The sequence below is a fragment of the Acromyrmex echinatior genome, chromosome 4 (assembly GCF_024713525.1).
Source record: "Acromyrmex echinatior isolate Ae372 chromosome 4, ASM2471352v2, whole genome shotgun sequence".
Lineage (NCBI taxonomy): Eukaryota > Metazoa > Arthropoda > Insecta > Hymenoptera > Formicidae > Acromyrmex > Acromyrmex echinatior.
The window spans coordinates 228,725-249,199 of NC_141855.1; the positions used below are offsets into that span (position 1 = coordinate 228,725).

At 35.6% G+C, this 20,475-nt stretch overlaps 1 protein-coding gene across 2 annotated transcripts in view; it reads left to right on the forward strand.

Moving 5' to 3' along the window:
- Nucleotides 1-20,272, forward strand: part of LOC105147574 (uncharacterized) — a 28,378-nt gene extending 8,106 nt beyond the window's left edge. Inside the window, exons 3-7 of one of the 2 annotated variants that reach the window (XM_011058686.2) lie at nt 13,047-13,105; nt 14,269-14,316; nt 14,880-15,217; nt 15,681-15,989; nt 17,076-20,272. In XM_011058686.2, the coding sequence (XP_011056988.1) occupies nt 13,047-13,105; nt 14,269-14,316; nt 14,880-15,217; nt 15,681-15,989; nt 17,076-17,084 (763 nt within the window). In that variant the 3' untranslated portion in view covers nt 17,085-20,272. The remainder of the gene's footprint in view (nt 1-13,046; nt 13,106-14,268; nt 14,317-14,879; nt 15,218-15,680; nt 15,990-17,075) is intronic. The other variant, XM_011058687.2, reaches the window with a different exon arrangement.
- Nucleotides 20,273-20,475: the final 203 nt, after the last annotated feature.

Sequence of the window (20,475 nt, forward strand, 5' to 3'; positions counted from 1 at the left end):
CGAGACAATCGATACTACGTCTACTATTATTTTTGCTTGTCTTGCTTTAAAATGTCCATAAAATTATGAGCTTTATTCAAATCGCATATTTTTTCTGTGTGTGGCGCTATTTTTAGTACGGTGATAGAAAGTAGACACGACTATGAGAGGTGAAAAGTCCATTAAGAGCGTATATGTATTAATATTCGATTTGTCTTTTATTTATATTGTCTTAAAAATAGCGATAGATGTTATAAATGTTCAATGATACATCGCGGTTTATTTGCAACATTTGTTACTGCAGATCGCGTTATTATTGTGTTATCGAAACTTTGACCATCCACTAGTAGTAAGCACGTTTACGAGGGAGATAACGTGGTTGCGCGCGCGCGCGCTTATCTAACATATAAAAAGCGTCGTTTTGACATAAAACAGACCGATACGGCGACGTGCTTCCGGTGGCGGTGGAACTCTTTGGGGTGACAAACCCGCGGGACGAACCTCGCATGACTGCCTCGACTGACTCGACTCGATTATTTATGATTATACGACGAGAGAATACATTTCCGGTCTATAAAAACGATCTCGCAAAAGCGACATTGCTTGTCGGATAAAAATTGATTAGGCACTGATAGTTGCTATCTCCGGAGAACTTTGACGTAGAGAGAGATTAATGGTTTATTACGTGAACAGGTTGAGACATGACGTTGATAAGCGGTAGATAATTTTTGCGAACGCTGATAATTAGAAAATTCTCATCGTCTGAGAAATTATCTTTTGTAGACGCGTCATATTATTTCGAATCAAAAGTTTCAAATTAATCTTTTAAAAATTAATTCAAGATTCCACGGTTTTGCTGAAATATTTATCTAAAAATTCCGCTAGATATAGATCTGAAAATGTTCTGTTAGGTCATCAATAATTACGTTGATATCACACATTATTCTCATTTTTTTTTTTAATTATGTTACAATTAGAAATGTCAACTCGTCAAATGTGACGAGCAATATTGCAAAAAGTTTAAATATTCTAGCAAGTTTGAAACTTTTATGTAATTATCTTGATGGCTCAACGAAATTATTTTTAGGTCTGTATCTAGCTAAATTTTTAGATACTTTGATAAAACCCTTTCATGTATAATAGTTTTTCTGTATAAGCGGTTGCGATAAGACATGCGCATCTTACATAAAAAATTGAAAATTCGAAATTCAGTGTCGTTCAGTGCGGAATTGGAAGAGTGAAACGCGCATTATTCGTCTCCGTGAATTCGCAGAAATTAAGAAGCGGCCGATGCAACGGCCAGGGAAATAATGCGACACTGCACCCGATCTTGCACCCGCGAGCAACGCGCCGCGGGAAATAATGCGCACGGTGGCTCCGAAGCGGAATCCAGTTGAATGGGAATGCTGTAGAATGCCGGCAAAAACCGCAGCCAGCGGGATCATTAGTCTACGGCCCAGCCTATAACCCATCGCTGCCTTTATACCGGGTGGAAAGAAGTTCGAGCGAGCAAACGCCTCCGCTGTTTTTCGCTCCTCACGCCGCAGAGTCTCGTTGAAATTTCACCCTCGAAATGCGACGAGAGATGTTGAAAACTTGGAAAAAAGTAAGAAACTGTCGCTGTTGAGTACCTCCGACGAAAGGGTTCCGAGGCGAAAAATGGAGCAGTTTAATCAAGGTTGTCATAAAACTGGAAATTAAGAAATTAAGGAATTCTTTGAAAAATTGAAAACGATCGGGGAAATCAGAGAAAAGTCAAGGAATTTTGCAATTTTTTACTTTAAAAAAGTTCAATATACATACATTAAACCAACGCAATTTTGAAATACTACGAACTTAACAATTAAAAATGCAAGTAGTGTCAGCAACATTAATAGTAATATCAATTATTTTATTATTTATTTTATGTGATATAATTATATAAATGAATAAATAAATTATTTATGAAAATTATGGAAAATCATTAAATTTGGTCTGGAAATCAGGGAAAAGTTATTTTAGAATGAGGAATTTGTGATAATTTTGTTAATGAAACTTTGTCGTCTGATATTTTTCTTTTATCTTTAATCGATCGTCTTCAATTCGCCATTATAAGCGTAAAGATTCAATCATAGAATACACACATCTTAAGAGAACTTGATCTTACGAGGGACATAAGGGGATTCCCTTCGCGAAAGTAATCCGAATACAAATCGCCCCGCTTCGATATCGAGTTCATCCCCTCGACAAACATACGAAGGCGAGTGAAAGATCTACCTCGACCTTTTCTTTTCAATTGTTGCCTCGTATGCAGCATGAGTAGTGCTTTACTCTACAAATAAAATCTTTCTTCCACAGTTAATCTCGAATTTGTAGACTCAGCTTTGCGAATTATTCGTTCCAAGGATTCTTAACTCTACAAATGGATGATCAATATCTTTGATAGGTATTCGTATCCTAAATAGCCAATTTCATAATTTTTGTATTTTACTGCATTTTATATTATATTACTTGTTTACGCGTTTATTTTCTCTTATTCCTACAAAATCTCTAATTCCTACAAATTTTACGTGACATGAATTCTATCGCAATTTCCTTTCAGGATTTTTTATAGAAAAGATCTTCCTAAATCGTTGATTTCATTAATCTTTCATTTGTTGTGTAGTATCGCGCGATCGAATAGTAAATCGAATATTATAAATCGAGTCATTCTGATATCATATATAAATACGAAGTATAAAACATTTTTCATTCACAATTCCACTTTGAAAAAAACTACTAAAAACCTTCTTGCTACATTAATCCATTCCTGCTGCATTAATCATGTCGCGTATGTTGTTATTATATTTAGTTCCAATCAGTGCCATAAATTATGAATCTAGATCAGATTTACTGCAACGTAATCGCGCGATGTGTAGTAGTGGTAAGTGCAGAAAATTGCGTTATAAAATTGAAACTTCTACATATCTAATGAATAGTGAACAGCGATTCAAGGTTTTCGACTCGCAAGGTCTTCATCACTCGTGTACGATCTCAAGCAAGTTGGCGGAAAACCCCTTTCCTCTTTCGCGAGCGAACGGCCGCGACGCGCGTCGATCTTTTTAACGAATCGCCGCGAATGACATAGTTGCGCCTAATGCGAAAAGAGCGAGGCTTTTTATGCTAATTGCAAGTTATCCCGAGCGAATGCGAATGGAACCGGAGCGCGCAGAAACCAGCGAACTCGACGGCGAAAAAGGTCCGCGCGAGGAAACGCGAGCAAGAACTCGCTCAAGGCGGAACGCGCGGCTTAAGCCGTAAAATAATTGCGTGTTTTGCTAGACGTGAAGTGAAGTACTATGCTCAAATCTTCCTCGCGGACGTGGAATTCATTTGACGTTACGTTTCCCGCTTGCGAGGAGAATTGCAAAACTCGTATCCATGTCCCGTGTTTATCACCGAATAAAATGCAGGACGTCGGACCTGAGCTTTTATTTCCATAAAATTTATAAAATATAAAATTAGCTATAACAATTTGTAACGATTTGATATTTTATCAGAATAAATCGCGTTATATGTTTCTTATTATTATTTGTAACCTGAAATTCTTCGGAATTAGCGACAGTTTGTCATTATCACTGTCGAGAACAATTATATTGAAAGATCGAAATGTCGTTCAATTTCCTTTATGTAAAAGCCGCCTAATTTACAGTCATTGAGCGAAACTCAGATGTCCGGTCGGTGATCGTGTGATGAGATTTAAAATCCCGTCTGCAGCGGCAATGGTGACGGCATCACCACCGAAGAATTCGCTCAACCACAGCCCACTCATTCATTTATGCACCGGCGTGATGTTCGTAAGGAACCGCCAAATCAGCTTGTTATCGTGGCTCGGCAATAAACGCGGTAATAATTCGTGACTACCGTGCTTAAGTTTCGATAACATCACTACCGTCGCGTCGCGTGGAATCAAAAATAACGTTATGTTTCATATCAATATGTTAAGAAATTATCTTTTTCGTCTCTGATCTTCATTATGTATCTTGTTTCATGAAACTCAGACTTAGAATCTAAATATAGAATAGATTCGAGTATCATGAAACAAATCGATGATGGCAGATCTAGAAATTTGTCAAGAGAAGACCATTGTGCTGCAAATGAAATTCTTTCTTTAACACACATGAAAAGATATAATATATTAAATTATTACATTGAAAAAGTTTATTATTTAAATATATAATTCATACAAGATTTAATTTAAAATTATATAATATTAACACAATAGAATAATATAATAGAACATACATATATTTTTTATATCTAGGAGTTTATAAAATTAAAAAATATTTTTGAAACATCAAAATTGTGATTGAGCATTTAAGAAATATTGAAAATGTATATAACATTTTGATATAAATATTTTTTAAAAAGAAGACTGCTACAGAGAGGGGGAGACATGGCCTTCTCCCCATGGATCCGCCAATAAATCAAACATGAGTTAGTCACGTACAAATAACCCAGATTTGATTTTAATTGATTATAGATTTAATTACTATACTCGAATAGAGAATGACACATTTATACGTCCAGTGAATGTTTATATATATATAGATGAATAGATGTTGGTTTGGTTGATATTCTCTCTATCAAGATTCTCTTCAACTCATATCTAACAGCCGAAGTATTCATTTATAATGTATTTATATATATTTATATTATATAATATATTTATGGCATAATTTATCTCGGATTTACGATAGCAGATATTCGACTGTTTACGAATCTTATTTTCTTTTTATTCCTCGTAGTTTAGTATTTTTGATTGAAAAGAATGAAAATTAATATCAAGAAAGGCAGATACTTCACTTCTACGTATTAATAAGAAGCAATATCCAGGAGCGCGTTTAATGACGCGTTCGTGGTAGGATCGTGCATCAAAGGATTAAAAGGTTCGCGTTGAGTAATGAAGCTCTCGGAAAAGCTAGTCGAGGGAATCGAGAAGGCGAATTTGTTTCGTCTGATTTAGGCTTCCGAATCGTTTGAATCGTCTCGTAGCGAGTCGGTTGGTGATTTAACGCGCGCACGATACGACAGAAAATTACGCGATGGCCTTTTTGCCGGACATATTTCCTCGTTTATCAGCGTCCGTTAGGTTCCCATGACCGTTCCGGCTAGAGGCAACTTCGCCCCGACAAGAGCAGCAACACCCGTGGCCGTGCACCGCGAACGCGTCCGACCTAGTATAAATAGGTTTGCTTCTTGCCGACCTTAGTTAAACAAAGTTTCACGGTGGTGGTAGACGGGTACAGTGCGACGCGACGCGGGGGTTGGATGCGGGTAGAGAGGAGTCCCTGAACCCTACGGAGCCTCGCCCTGCTGCTGCTGCTGCTGCTGGTGTTGCTGCTGCTGCTGCTGCTGCTGGTGCTGGTGCTGGTGATGCTGCTGCTCCTGCCCGGATCCGGGGAAAACGCAAAAACCACTGGCTTCGGCGGAGCTCGAAGCGGATAACTTCGACACGTACCGGGTGTCCTCACTTGAGTTCGGCGCATGGATAAATATCCCCGAGTATACTTACCCCTCCCCCGTGAGGGGATGACGAAAACGCGCGAGATTAATTTCCGGATTATATCCGTAGGGAGGCGACGTAATTTGAAAGATAAAGAAAAGTCGAGATATCGGCATCTCTGATATGGAGAACGAGCGAGAGGACGTAATATATTCTCCGTTGAGAAAAACGGATGCGGCTCGGGTTTATTTACGGCGGGTCGTGGCTTCATTTTCATCTACTTACTTCGAAGAGCAGATTCCTTCTCCGGCTTCTCCCTGTCCCTCCTTGCGTTATGGAAGAATGCAGTTTCAAGTTCTGTGCATCATTGATAATAATCATCATGAACTCCGGAACATCATGGATGTTCTAGATAACGAGAAGATAATATGTACTATATGTTGAAATTATACGCTCTCTTTTGACTCCTCCTTTTTTCTTCTTCATTTAAGTTCGTAGACTCGTATCAAAAATATGTTCGTTATTACATTTAAAAAAATGATGTTATATCAACAGCATTATTTTAATTGAAAATAACTTTGTTGATTCACAATGATACCGTTAATGATACAAATACTTATGCTCTTATTTTAATAAAATTTCATTTGTTTTATCAATGCTATTATTGAATCAGCAAGATTGTTTTCAATTAAAATAATATAGCATTCATTTTTTCAGTACATTCATAGAAACAGCTAAGACATTCTCAAATGGACTCGGACTTGGTCAACTTTCACTTCTATCAACATTCGATCTTGCAATTATGCGATTTTATTTACGCTTTGAAGTGTAATAATATCTAAACGCTTCTATCGTTCGGACTATTTGAAAACGAAATATGATTGACTCTCAAATAATGAATGGATTGGACAAACGATTTTTCTATTGATTGTAAATATTTATTATCAGTGAAACTCGAGATTTCTTAAAACTGATCACTTCTTAAATCCTAGCTTCTTCTTCTTCTTCTTTTTAAAAGAAAGCTTCAATGGAACGAGTCATTAGAAATTTAAAATAAAATATTCAGTTTACACAGAAAGCGTAATTCCGAATAACATCGATAAATTCTCGTTTCCAGATTTTTAAACCATCTCGAATTTTTAACTCTTTCGTGAACATTTAACTAAACACTTACCTTTTTTTACATAATTTAATATTCATCGTCAATCTTATCTCCGTAGTGGAACGCGAAGTAATGCGTGCGCAATAAAAACTTTTATACTTGTATTAAAAACAATTTCCATAGATACTCAAATCCTTGTTAAAATTTTGTGTTAAATTTTTAACACGTTCGAGTGTTAATTAAACATAATGTAATTATGTTTAAATTTTTTATGTTAAATTGATGTTCAACATTTTGTAGTGTCGAAATAATACAATTTATGTGTATAAATAAACAAATAATATAAAAATAATGTTTTAAAATGTAAATTTTAAGATGAATGAACAAAATGCATAAACTTAACGTATCATAAAATTATAATAATTTTACTGAAAAAGTACATATGCTTTCATAATTTGTTGACAATGTCAGTGTTTTTTTTGCATTAATTTCTTACATAATATTTATGTTATTTTCTAATATACTATCTTGTGTTAAATTAACACAAAAATTCGAGTGGACTATTTGAGATATGTGTTAAATTTAAATACAAATTTTTCAACTGTAATTCGGCCCACTGTGTTTTTCGTGCATCGTGCAATACAACAGTACGATCGGAATTATCCCGGTGGGGGCCCCGAAATTATCTTCGTATTGGCCATCGAAAGAGGTCCACTTTTTCACGATAATTCTTGGCCGCGGCCCTGAGACGAATTCTCGTCAGAATTTCACTGACCGATCGTAAATCGTAACCGTAGCAGATGGCTGAGTAGCTGCTTCTCCAACACTTAATGCACTTATAATGCGTGGCATCCGCTTCTCGCATTTTGCCATATCTTTGCGACTATAAGACTCTGAAAGGGATTCTCTCTCGAGAGCGTCGAGTTACTCACGAGGTGAAGTGCCACAAGCGCCCGCAAAACTCGTCAAAGAATTTTCAACTGTTAACGCTGGTATAATATTAATTAGGAATTAGTTAACTGATTCTGAAGTTCTACGTTACATCCGGAAGAAACCGGAGAAGTTAATTGACACTTGATAATTTAAGGAAGATCCATCTTCACTCGATCATACCAATATAGAAGTCACATTAATAATTATGATATTTGAAATTATCAAATTTACATTTTTCGCGCACATATCATTCCACGTAAAATTGTCAAACTGTACGAAGAACAATAAAAAAAAACTTTATATCTGTTTTATTTTATTTTTTTTTTTATTTTTATAAAAATGCCACACTGTTAGATATCAAAGAAGCAAAAATAACCCAATTCCTTGAGATAAATAACATTTTATTAGTTTTAACTTCCATATATGTCAAAACGTAAATCAATCCATGACAACGTCGATATTAATGTGTGACTAATGCCCGTTTTTATCAACTCAAATTACCTTTAACTTACTTTTTATCTTTTTTTAGTTCCCAGAACCAGAAAAGGATAAAGAGTAAATTAAACCAAGATTAAAGTTAATCTACATTGGTAGAAATAGACATTAGTAAATAATGAACTAAATTTGAGTCAAATTTAACACATTTCCTTGAATTAAATTGTTTAATCCTATTTGTTTTTGTTAAATTAACAACTTATTGAATAGCAGTGGTGACCTATAAAAATGATTAAAAATAACTCAAATTGGGTAGAATATGATATAAATTTAACAATGCGTCTCGACTATGCGTGCGATTATGAGTAATTTTATTAAGACTGTATTGGTCACGCGGTTGCACAATATTGTAGATACCATGCGACGAGAAGGACGCGAGTTCATATAATTCCGACGAATTCGTTCCAGCTCTATAAGAGAGAAAGAGAGATACAGCAGCTTCATCGCAAGAAGCGCTGCGTCGCGTCGCGTCGCGTCGCGTCGCGTCGCGTCGCGTCGCGTCGCATCGCGTCACACCGCCGTGTAATTGTCTTCGGCTGCAAAAGCGCGCAGTCACACCTTATTTATAATCCTGTCGATTCATGACGATCTATATATCGCTCTGTCGTACCGATAATTAGTTTTCGCGTGTGCGAACGTATTGTTGCCTGTTTTACACGAGGAAGAACCGCGATTGATCTAACTATCGAATAAAATGCGAATAAAATGCAGATAACTTTTACGAAATAGTTAACGGTACCGACAAGAAGATGTTTACTGATGTTTACAATAAATATATTGTTGCTTTTTTCGGGAGTCAATCAGTATTATCAAATCTTGTTTTTATTATAATTTTATACGTGTATTGTCTGAGACGACATTCGGCTTCCGTCATTTGTAGCGCGAAATTAAATATCGTAGTGCAATCGCGTAAACGTATCCGATCGGAACGACAGGTCGATGTAAATCAACATGCTCGTTATAACAAAATCTGACGGAGAATAGATTGTGCTCATATTCTCCACGTACGTAATATTTCTGGTTTCTTGAGAGTTTCACTACGGGACATTCATCAAAACCGCGGGGGGAATTTTTCACCGGTCTACCTTCGGTTTCTTTTTCTTCTTTTTTTTTTTTTTTATTCTGTTTCAGCGCGTATCGATGATTCGTTAGCTGTTTAGCATCTCTGACTTGCTAACGACTCATTAAAGCCGAAGGATAATTTTTCACTTGCCCGCTCATTAATATTCCTTCTATGCCGCGAACTCTCTCGAGCCATTCACCTCGAGCGCGAGAAAGCGCTGGAATCGTCGTCGAATCCTCATCGCACTCTCCTTATGGTCAGAGATAATGAGCACGCGAGATAATAATGCGAAAAGATCCTTTGGGATTCGGGATATCTCGACTCTCGACGTCGAGAGACCAGCGTAATTTCGTGTGGCTGCAGTCGACAAAAAGAAGTCGATTGAAAATTGTTGCGCCTGTAAAAAGCGCGCATAACGTACGTGCCGTGAGAGTTAATTCGCTGTAACTTATATCCTTTTGCCTCATCAGAAACCAGAGGAACCGTGGAAATACATACCACGACTTTGTGCGTAAATCTAGGTGTGAAAGATGCGAGCATCCAGGATGGATGCTGTACCGTTGCGAAAACGAAATCGTCGTGTTCACTGGACCATTGCATTGGGACCTGGGATCATCAGATGGAGACGCGCTATAAAGGCTACCTCATCAACTATCATTCTCTCAGTGCCACCAGCGTCGTCGATTAAATCGGCGTCATCAAGATTACACCTGGCTTAATTCAATCTCTGTGATTACAGAGTATTGAAGCATAGGGAAGGTTGCAACCCGGTCTCTCCCATCCTTCGCCTCTTTCTCTTTCGTTTCTCGAAAACGTTATTTCCATAAATCGACTTATCGTGTGCCCATGCACACCATCGCGCACCGCCAATTACCGAGCACCCTGTATACTCGCGTTGCACGACGATATCCCGCGAATGCCGGGCGTAACCGCGTCGAGAATTGGGTGCCGGGCGTAGCAAGCGGCAACGGGAGATACCAGCAGCTAGAAACGACCAGGAGGAGAGAGAGAGGTTGGAAACTGTGATGCCCGCAAAAAGCATGGCAGACAGCGCCGATCGTTTTTGCTCGGCGTCAGCCGCGTTCCTACCGCCGCGTCGTCGTACTTCGTGGTGGTACATCGTTCTACCCTCTCGCTCCTCTTCCTCTCACCCCTTGACTCTCCCACTCTTGCATTCATCCTCCCTTCTTGCTTCCCTTCTACCCTCTTCGTCCTCTCTCGGGCATAAGTTCCCTCTGTCTTTCTCTCTTTCTCTCTCTCTCTGTCTCTCTCGCTCGCTCGCTCGCTCTCTCGCCTTCTTCGTGTCTTTCTCTTTTCGCTGTGACATTCGGGTTGTCGCGATCCATCTATCTGTCCGTCTCTCCATCTCTCTTCCCATGTTCCGTTCGCCTCGGGATCGTGCAAACGGATGGGATTACCTTCTCCTCCTTCTTCGCGGTTTACGCATCCAGGAAAATGGATTACATCGTATTGCTGCGAGAGAATACGAATAGCGTATTCGCTCGGTGATGAAAGCGCATGGTTCTGGAATCGAGATTTCGTCATTAACTTCATCATTGGCTGTCAGGATTGATCGGTGCGCGAAAGGTGATATTAGCGTGGAACAATCGGGTATCGCTTCTGACTCGCCCAAACGGAATTCATTCAATTTTCACTTGATAGCTCTAATTGTCTTGATCAGCTATCACCAGTCAGATGGCAATTCAGCGCATATTGGAACTTTTTGCATATATATATATATATTAGGTGCGCAACTAAGTTCTCGCTGTTATTTTCATGGCATTTGCATCAAAATAACAGCGAGAACTTAGTTGCGCACCTAATATATATATAATAGGAATTTTTGTATCTGCTTTTAATTATATTTGCCTTTTAATTATATTTTGAATTTCCTCAAACAATTGAGCAAGCATTTTTATCAAATCGAAAATTAAGTATAGCTCAAGAAACGCGATCTAAGTATTACCGATACGTTTCGATTTCACGAATCCTCCTCGCAGAGGAGACTTGGATCCCGAGTGTATCCTCAAGCTCCTTCTTAGGAACATCTCCGCGGCCCCTGACAGGCTTGACTAATGGTCATCCTGCATCCGCCCTCCGTCTTTATAGTTCTCCGTCTCTTTCCTTTTCTCTCTCCATGATGTTCACGCAACGCGACATCTCCATCTCTCTTCTTTCGCATCACCGGGGATATCAACCGCTTCGAGTGCGTTCTAGTTCGCTAACGAAAGGGATCAACGAGTTTTCTATCTTGCTCGAAATGATCTCAGACTCGACAAATCGTACAAATATTTCGGCATTCCGCCCATGCTGAGAAAAAAATTTACAAATTTATATAAACTTATTTTTTTTATATAATATTATTTAAATATTTCGAATAATCAAATAGTTTATTTCAACGGTTTTTATGTCTAAATATTCTTATAGAATATTGTGAGAATATTGTGAGGATAAATGGTATTGTTACGAAATTGACTGTTGGGATAATTAGGAAACCTGTGCAAAAAAAAATCTAATTGTCTGTTTTGTATATATATATATACTATAAGAGACTTTTTTTCCATTCTTTATAGCTGTTCCAACCAACCTCATATACGATGAAACGAATTCTCAGGGATTCTTTCTCGTCTAGGTCTACAAAGTATTTAGCTGTATTATACAATGAGATATCGTAATTGTTATATTCATATGCGCCCTTACAAAAAATTGTGGAACAAAACGGCCAAGAATGAAAGATCTTTCCTTTTTTTTTTCTTTTTACGGAGATAGTAACTTGGTTACTCTCTATTGACCTTTTCATGTTCAACTTCTTTTTTATTATACTTCAACTATGGCAACTATGCAGCTAGTTGTAAAACTGTTTTCTCTGTAGAAAAATTCCATATAAGCCATATATAACCAAGCATTGCTTATCGATCTGACTATATTGTCTCGTTTTTCAAGAATTTCAGGCTGCAAGAATGATAAAAGCGTGGCCCTGCATTTTTTTTATTAGCGTCGATACATCTCTAAATCAACGAGGCACAGTAACTTATATTAATAACGCTATTTTGTCGATCTTCATAGTTTTGCAAGACGCAATATAGCAATCACCCTACAAGATTAATCGCGAAACCAATATTGACCTGTTTGTCGTCAAATTTTATGAACCACCCTCGCAGTATTATTTATACATCAATTTATACGCAAGTCGTCTCTATCCTCAGCAGAATACGCGATCGTAAAATTCTACGCGGTCCTCGTAAATTAGTTAAACGAGGAGCTCCGATGGAACTCTCGTACGAGAGTCTAAACCGCGCCTGCAAGAATGTACAATAAAAAGCTCAAAAAGAGGAACGAAAGTGAATTATTTATTCGAAGCATTCTTCGATCGTTACTATTTTCCATTTTTAATATATCTCTGAAATTTTAATAATTTAAAAGTTCAATAAAAGTTGCATTAAATAGACTTTTTTTTATTGGACGCTTTCTTGTTAGAATTTTTGCTGTTTCTCATTGTCAGTACAAATCGTCAATTTGTTATAACAAATATTTACACCTATGCATCACCCACTGCATATCTACAGACAGTTTCATTAATCTGACATCTGATACGTGCGCAATTTACAATAACAATGCAATAGCTGCGAATAACAGAAGGAAGAGATATTCGTCCGCATATTTTTCAATGTTATCGACAAATCGAAGATTCTTTGTTTTTTTTTTGTTTTGTTTTGTTACAGGGAATAATAATAATACCTACGCTTTTCGCATCTGAGCGTAAAAACAAAACGCGCGAACAAATAAATTCTCGCATCGTTTTTAAATAATATATTTTCTTCGATTTTTCATAGGATATTTGTCCTGTTAAATAATGGGAAATAGATAGGAAACGTAATACGTGCAACATACAATGAATTACGATCAAAATATCTAGATGGTCATAATAAAACTTATAAACGAGTATTCTTTCTAGTATGTGATTGTCAATTTTTTTTTTATTCTCCAACGACTGGATCTTTGTGTTTCAGTAAGCAAGCTGTGTTCGACGGAAAGAAAGCGATTAGGGGCGGCATACCGTTCGTCTTTCGTAAGTATAATAGATGAAGCGATACATCATGTTTACTGTATAGGAAAGAAAAGAAAATAATTTGACCAAAACTTAAAGAGCGAAGACAATCTTATACGCGAATCTAAACTATTGGCAAAAAGAGCCAACTGAAATACCGTGAAAATTTGAAAGTCTAATTTAAAAAACATGTAAAAACAGCAGCGATATATTTACACCTCTACTTCGTAGTGTAGCGAAAATAAGATTTGTGAAAATAAGATTTGTGCTATCAGTGTGTAAAAAAAAAGTTTCTCAGATTTCCGTATCTACAATTTCAGTATTAAAGTTTTTTAAGTTACTGAATTCAAATAATATTAAAATTTCAAAATTCAAAAAACATAAAACACATCAAAATTAATAAAACAATTTTTTTTAATTAAAATATTTTTTAATAAAAAATAAGAACATGTAGTTAAAATTCGCTACGACCTCATTTTCTCTTTTCGTGACTTTAGGTTTAGCGCGCGGAAAGCAGGATTTATAAACAATTATTCTATTAATATAATTAATATATTTTGTTATGAATTATTATTTTTAAGTATAGCAAAATTTGATCTGTCATTTAGAAAAACAAAATTCTAGTATTTTGATTCAGCAACTTTAACAATTTTGTGTGTAGGATTCATTTTTATAACAATTCATTTATTTTTCAAATTTTGATTTACTATACTGGAACCACCATTTTGAATTTACAAATTTAGATGTCACATTTGAATTCAGCGACCTCGAAAACCTTAGCATAATCATTTTTATAAAAATTTCATTATTTTTCTAAATTTGTCATATTGGATACGCCATTTTAAATTTTGAAATTCTGATATTATATATATTCGAATTCAGCGACAAAACTATAGAAAGAAACCAAGATTTCGACAAATCGCGAGGGGATAAAAAAGTTTTTTAAAGATGCATATATATGGTACGTTACACATTGGTGACACGTGTTTTTTGTGTACAGTGAAAGGGTTAAGTGAAGCAAAGTTTGATCTGTCATTTAGAAAAATGAAATTCTGGTATTTTGATTTAGCGACATTCAACAATTTTGAAGTACTCATTTTTATAACACTTTATTTACTTTTTACATTTTTATCCGCTATATTGAATTCGCATTTTGAATTTTGAAATTCTGATATTATATTCAGCGACTTCAGAAACCATAGGAAACCAAGATTCAGACAAATCGCAAGAGGGTAAGTGGGTTTTTTTAGACGTGCATACGAGGGTAATTTGAAAAGTTCTCGGCCTAACAGAAATAACGCCACAAATATCAAATGATTAAAATTTTAGACAAGTTTGATTCTTCACAGGGCTAAATTGTTAAAATTTCAGACAGATGCATTCATTAGTTTCATTATTACGGTCGTGTAAAGCAGCAAGCAGATCACGTGAAACCTGGTGAAATACGGTGCTTGCGGGACCAATTCATGGAAATTTTGCGACTGCAATTGAAGAAATGTGAGCGGTTGCATTGCCATGATAAAACCAAAAGTTGGTTGCTTTACACGGCCGAAACAAAGAAACTAATGAACGCATCTGTTTGAAATTTTAACAGTAGACCTGTAAAAGATCAAACTTGTCTAAAATTTTAACAATTTTAATATTCGTGGCGTCATTTTCTGGTGGTTCAGGTCGAGAATTTTTCGAACTTATCCTTTATACATTACACACTGATGGCACGTCTTTTTTGTATGCACACATATGCCTCATACACAACGAAGGGATTAATCCGATACGATGCATGTTATCTCCGCAGCACAATTCGGAACATGGACGTACGGACCACCCCATGGCTTTGCCAGGATCATTCGTTGGAACGTGGAGAAGACGCCGGAGCGATTGCCCAGCGGGGACATCGAGGCGATATTCTCGATAATGGACAATGAATTCACGCGATCGCTGTGGAATTCACAATTCAGGCTAACATACAGGCTAATATTGCGCGAGAAGGAGCTGCATTTTAATATTGGCGTATATAACCCGAGCAGAGAAGATCCTTTCTCCTTTAATCTGCTCTTACACACTTATTTTAAAGTACCCGATGTCAGAAGATGCCAAATTACGGGACTGCACGGGTGCACGTTCCTCGACAAGGTAACGTAAGCCTCTTCTCTGTCTTCAAGTTATATATTAGGTCATTTAAAAAGTATCCGCGGATTTTTTGTTCAATTTTCGAATGAAAAAACCGCGGATACTTTTTAAATGACCCAATATAATTCGTTAATTTAATTAAAATATAAATTGATCGAATATGATTTCGTTAGAAATTTTACTGTAAGACTCACTGTAAGACTCACGGAAAAGAATCGTTTATTTTCAATTAATCTTAACTACCTGGTTATTAATGACTCAGCGTTTACCAGTGGAGAGTCGATTTTAAAACTTGCGCAAAAAGATCTATTATTACACATATAGAAACTAGTCGTTAAAGAGTCGACTTAGAACGGTGTGTACGATACTCCGTTAAGTCCGGAGCACGTTCGAAGCGATTACATATCGCGGCCGCACGCAATCCTGTCTGCCTGTCTCACAAGTTGTATTTCATTCACTCGCACAGACTAGGGACAACCAAATTTACCAGGAAGGCCGCGACGTCGTCACGGTGTGCGAATGGACCGATCGAATCTATCAGAATACGCAGCCGGAGCATATCATCACGAATGTCGTTTCCGGTAGGAAAATGCGCGTGCAAAAGTACAACTTTCCCGACACGGTCGTTTGGAATCCCTGGCAGGAGAAGGCGCGCGACATCCCGGACTTCGGCGACGACGAATTTCCTAACATGATATGCGTCGAGAGCGGACATGTCAGTAGTCCGGTTGTACTATTGCCAGGAACGGCCTTCGAGGCAAGCCAGATATTACAGGTACGTATATTTCTATTCTAAACGCGAAATCGTGACTGCCGAAATTGACGCAGAGCGTCAAAATTAACGGTAATCAAATATTGTAAATATATCATATATCGTAATATCGTGGTAAAGTTTATAAATCAATTATATTTGTGCGTAATTGCGTACAGAACGAAAATTCGAATAATTATCGATACCAATACCGCGATTGAATCTCAATCTTCGCGAAGATACCAAACGTACGAAAGTCGTATGATCTTACATTGACAGTTTGATGTTTTATAACGTTCTTGCATTTGTAATACAATAATTTAATTTGTCAGAACGATCGATTGTCAGATTATACACGCGCTCATAATTAATTGCGTGACAATAGCATACTCAAGTCGTCTTATACTCTTATCTTACTGTTATTCGTAATTACGATCATTCGTGAAACTATTCATTACGTCATATAGGCTATACGAAGTAGCTGCGGATAGAGAATAATTGACAATCAGGCTAATTGTTTTTTGCACTTTATTCCAATGGACTGCTATTTGCAAACTAAATATTTCTCTAGCTTTTTACAATTATAATTTCAATTGGCAAGATAAATACTAAAAACCTTGTACAGAATGAACAAAGTATGTTTTTTTCTCTATGAAATTATTTATTATTAAAGTACCAAAAAGTGCGTTATTAAATCACTGTTATTGTTATCAATTAAATATTAAATGCTTTATACTGTATAATTTTGTAACTTTAAAATTTATATCAAGTTTCTTGTCAAAGGTTTTATATGATCTAATGACGACGTAACACTATATTAATTTTGCATAAGATAGAAATATTGAGTTGCAAATGTTACAATATTTATTCATTACTATGATAAAAATCTTTGCAAATTATAATTTTCCTCATGTTTGCATACGTACAGGTCTGTACTTTATGCTGAAATGAAAAGCTACAGCTTTTATACGTCCAGAAGTTAAAACTGTTGAAAAAACTAAAGATTCTATAGAACAATCGAATGCTATAATCCTGTTAAATCTTACAACCAATAGAGCGACGATCAAGAAATGTATTAATGAACTATGTTTCATCGCCTTATTTTCATAGGTGATGTGAGTAGAGAGTGGACCGACGTCACACGTCAATGCTGGAGGCGGTACCAATTCACTGCTTCCGACGTCCTCAGCATCGTCCGCGGTTTGGCCAACGGGCACGGGGTGGCTTTACATGCCACCACCTCCGCCACCCCCGCCACCTCCGCCGCCACCTCCGCCGCCCCCGCCATTGCATCCATCGCAATCGTCGCATCTGCACTCGCATTGCGTTGCCCAGACTTGCACGATATGTTCTCTGAATCTTTAGAAATCTTTAGATATGAGATGAAGTCTGCAAACTCTGTGCGAGTCCCCGAAATCTCTTCGTTTTCCAGTCCCCTGGAACCAATCGTTTCCTCGAAAGACTCGATACCTCCAACATTGCATAGTGCAGATTGTATCTTTTTTTTTCATCGAGTCCTTCGAGGAAGCGATGATCTGTGTAGACAAGTAACTTAGTTAATTTTGTCGAAGAATCTATTTTTCTTCATTTTGCTTATTTTTATCTTTATGCTTCATCCGTGCTTTACGTGGAATCACGAAAAACTAAATCCAAAACGGCCAATCGCGAACGTGAGGGATAGATCAATTTATCTCTCTTTATTTTTCGCCGTCCAAATAACAATCCAACATAGAATTTATAAATAAGTCAATTACATTGTCCGAAAATAAAATTGTTATCTTGTTTGCATAATATTTATTTTTCTTTCAAAATATTTAAAATCTTCTTTTTAAAAATATTTAAAAAATTGCAGGGAGGTACTCGCATAAGTATTACGCGGAAGAGAATAGGATCCTTTTATTAAACTTTTAAAAAACATCGTCTTAAAGAAAAAAACTTGCAAAACGAATTAAAGTTCACTCGATTCGTCACAAGATATGCATACATTCCATATATAAATGGAAAATGAAAGAAATATATGTCCCAGTTTCGTATTCTCACCACGTTTAGGTATTAGCGTACAATATATTGTTTATAGATATAGATTGGAATTAGATATGTAAGCGATTTTGTTAAATTATCACGACAAAACTTTCCCAAGTATTATGATGTATTACTCGTTTCGATAAACAGATTCGATCTAGTTTGCAAAATGTACATTTGGAATTAGTAAATAGCACAAAATGCACTTGAGACGTACTTTGCGTTATATGAGCTATAATAAAAATATTCTCGCGGAAGACTTCATATATATATATATAATATATATATATATATGTACACACACACACACACACACACACACACACACACACACACACCTTTTAAAAATGTTTAAAGGCACTATACTTAATTATATTTCCGAGGGAAAAAAATCTCTGGCTTAAATATATTTTTACTTGCTGAAATTTATTACGTGTACAAACTGTTAGAAAAATATCTGTTTAATATTCAATTTTTTCAATGCAATTTTTTCAGTTTTGTTCTAAATTATGTGACTTATGCAAATTTTAATAGATTTTTAGGATCTCCATATATATAATTAAGAAATTAATGAGATTTGAACCTTTGCTATATTACGTATTAAACAGAAAATAATTTTAAAGTACAAAACATTTCTTATTATTTAATTAGATAATTAATTATATAATGCGCGGTAAAGAGATGCTATGGACATTCACGTGATTAGACTTATCAAATTTAAAATAGATTCTTACTTGCAATTTTTAATATTTTAATATTTTAAGAGAATCGATGTGATATAATTTTTTTCCAAACATAACAGACAAACAACATGTTACATATGCATAAATTTGTTCAACTTCTAAAATATAATTTATCTATGCATAATATAAATATGGTGCTATTGTTACAAATATAGTGTTGTAATGATAAGTCGCAATACACACATACATACAAATACATTAACTAAATAAGCTCTATCGGTATTTTTTCCATAATGCTACAATTTTAAATATAATTTTCCTTCAGAATTTTCCAAATTTTTGTCCCAAAATTATCACATTACCGATTATATTTGTTCATGCAAGAAGAAACATTGCATCATCGAAAATAGATATATAAGATAATATTTACTGTAATATTATATTACTATAAAAATTGCATGTGTATACGGAGAATTTTGTAAAGACATTGACCATTTAACGGAAAGACGGAGGAATAGAAGCAACATTTTGCCGCCCATTTTTAGATAATTGTATTATTATTAAGATATTATGGAACTTGAGACACTATTATAAGGCTCAGAGTCGAAACTCAATTTAAATAGTAACGAGTTTAATATGTTAATTAAATTTTATATCGAAGACAATTAAATTCCTTAATAAAAGCATCAAGCATTTTTTTAACTCAATTGTTGAATTTAACAGAAATAAATTAATACACAGAATATGTATTAATACAGATATATTTTAATATCAATTTTTTACTTACAAGAAAGAACAGCTTCTTATTATCTTAAATTAAGTCATTAATGAAAACAACAAAACTGGAAATACAAATTAACTACATTGTAAAGTTAATTGTGAGTGAAAAAAAATCGGCAAAAGATCGCACATGTCTCTATTTTATATAAATATATAATCTATACCAACTCGCGTGCGCGCGTGTATTAGTTTTATTCAATAGCCGAATACATCTGAAAGGGCAATTTTTTACGTTATATGGATTCTCTACGTCATGTAACGTAATATTAAAGTATCACATGTAAATTCTTCAAATGAATCTATCTCATATTAATAGTATACTATTATAATTAAGTGAATGCTCAATATAGTGCGCTGTTCCTCGCATATTACTAAACTTGAAGTCAAACAAAGAAAAAAAAGAAACGAGTGGAACGTTCCTGCTTATAGATGTGTTATAGAACGCGAAAAAGTACAGCCTATTAAATCTGAAATACAATAGCCACTCGAAAATAAAAGAATTGGATTTCGACATTTTCCCAGATTGCAGAGATCCAGATGCTACTTTAACGAAGGTTTTGGTCTTTAGAGGCTAGACAATACGTTCGTCACTTAGTATAGTGTACCTTCTTTTTTTCCTCTCTCTCCATATTAGCAATTAAGGTTCGGTCTTCCACCGTTATAACATTTATCGAATCACATTGTACACCATTCTCATTCAACTCAATGTTAATATCCACGAATATTTGTGATTAAAGCGAAATTATGAAAACGCGATTAAAATTAGTACGTTAAGAAAAATGTACTCTTTTTGGGAAAGTGCAATAAAAATGTGGGAAATAAGATTGTACAAACTCCATTTTTTTCTCTCATCGTTTATAATAATTTAGATTTAATTATATAAAATTATTAAACTATCTTAGATTTAATTATATAAAAATTATTAAACTAACAACAACTGATACAACAACTCATACTGATATAACAACTGCTGATTTATCATAGTATAGCGATATCATTACAGTTCGCATCATATATCATTAATT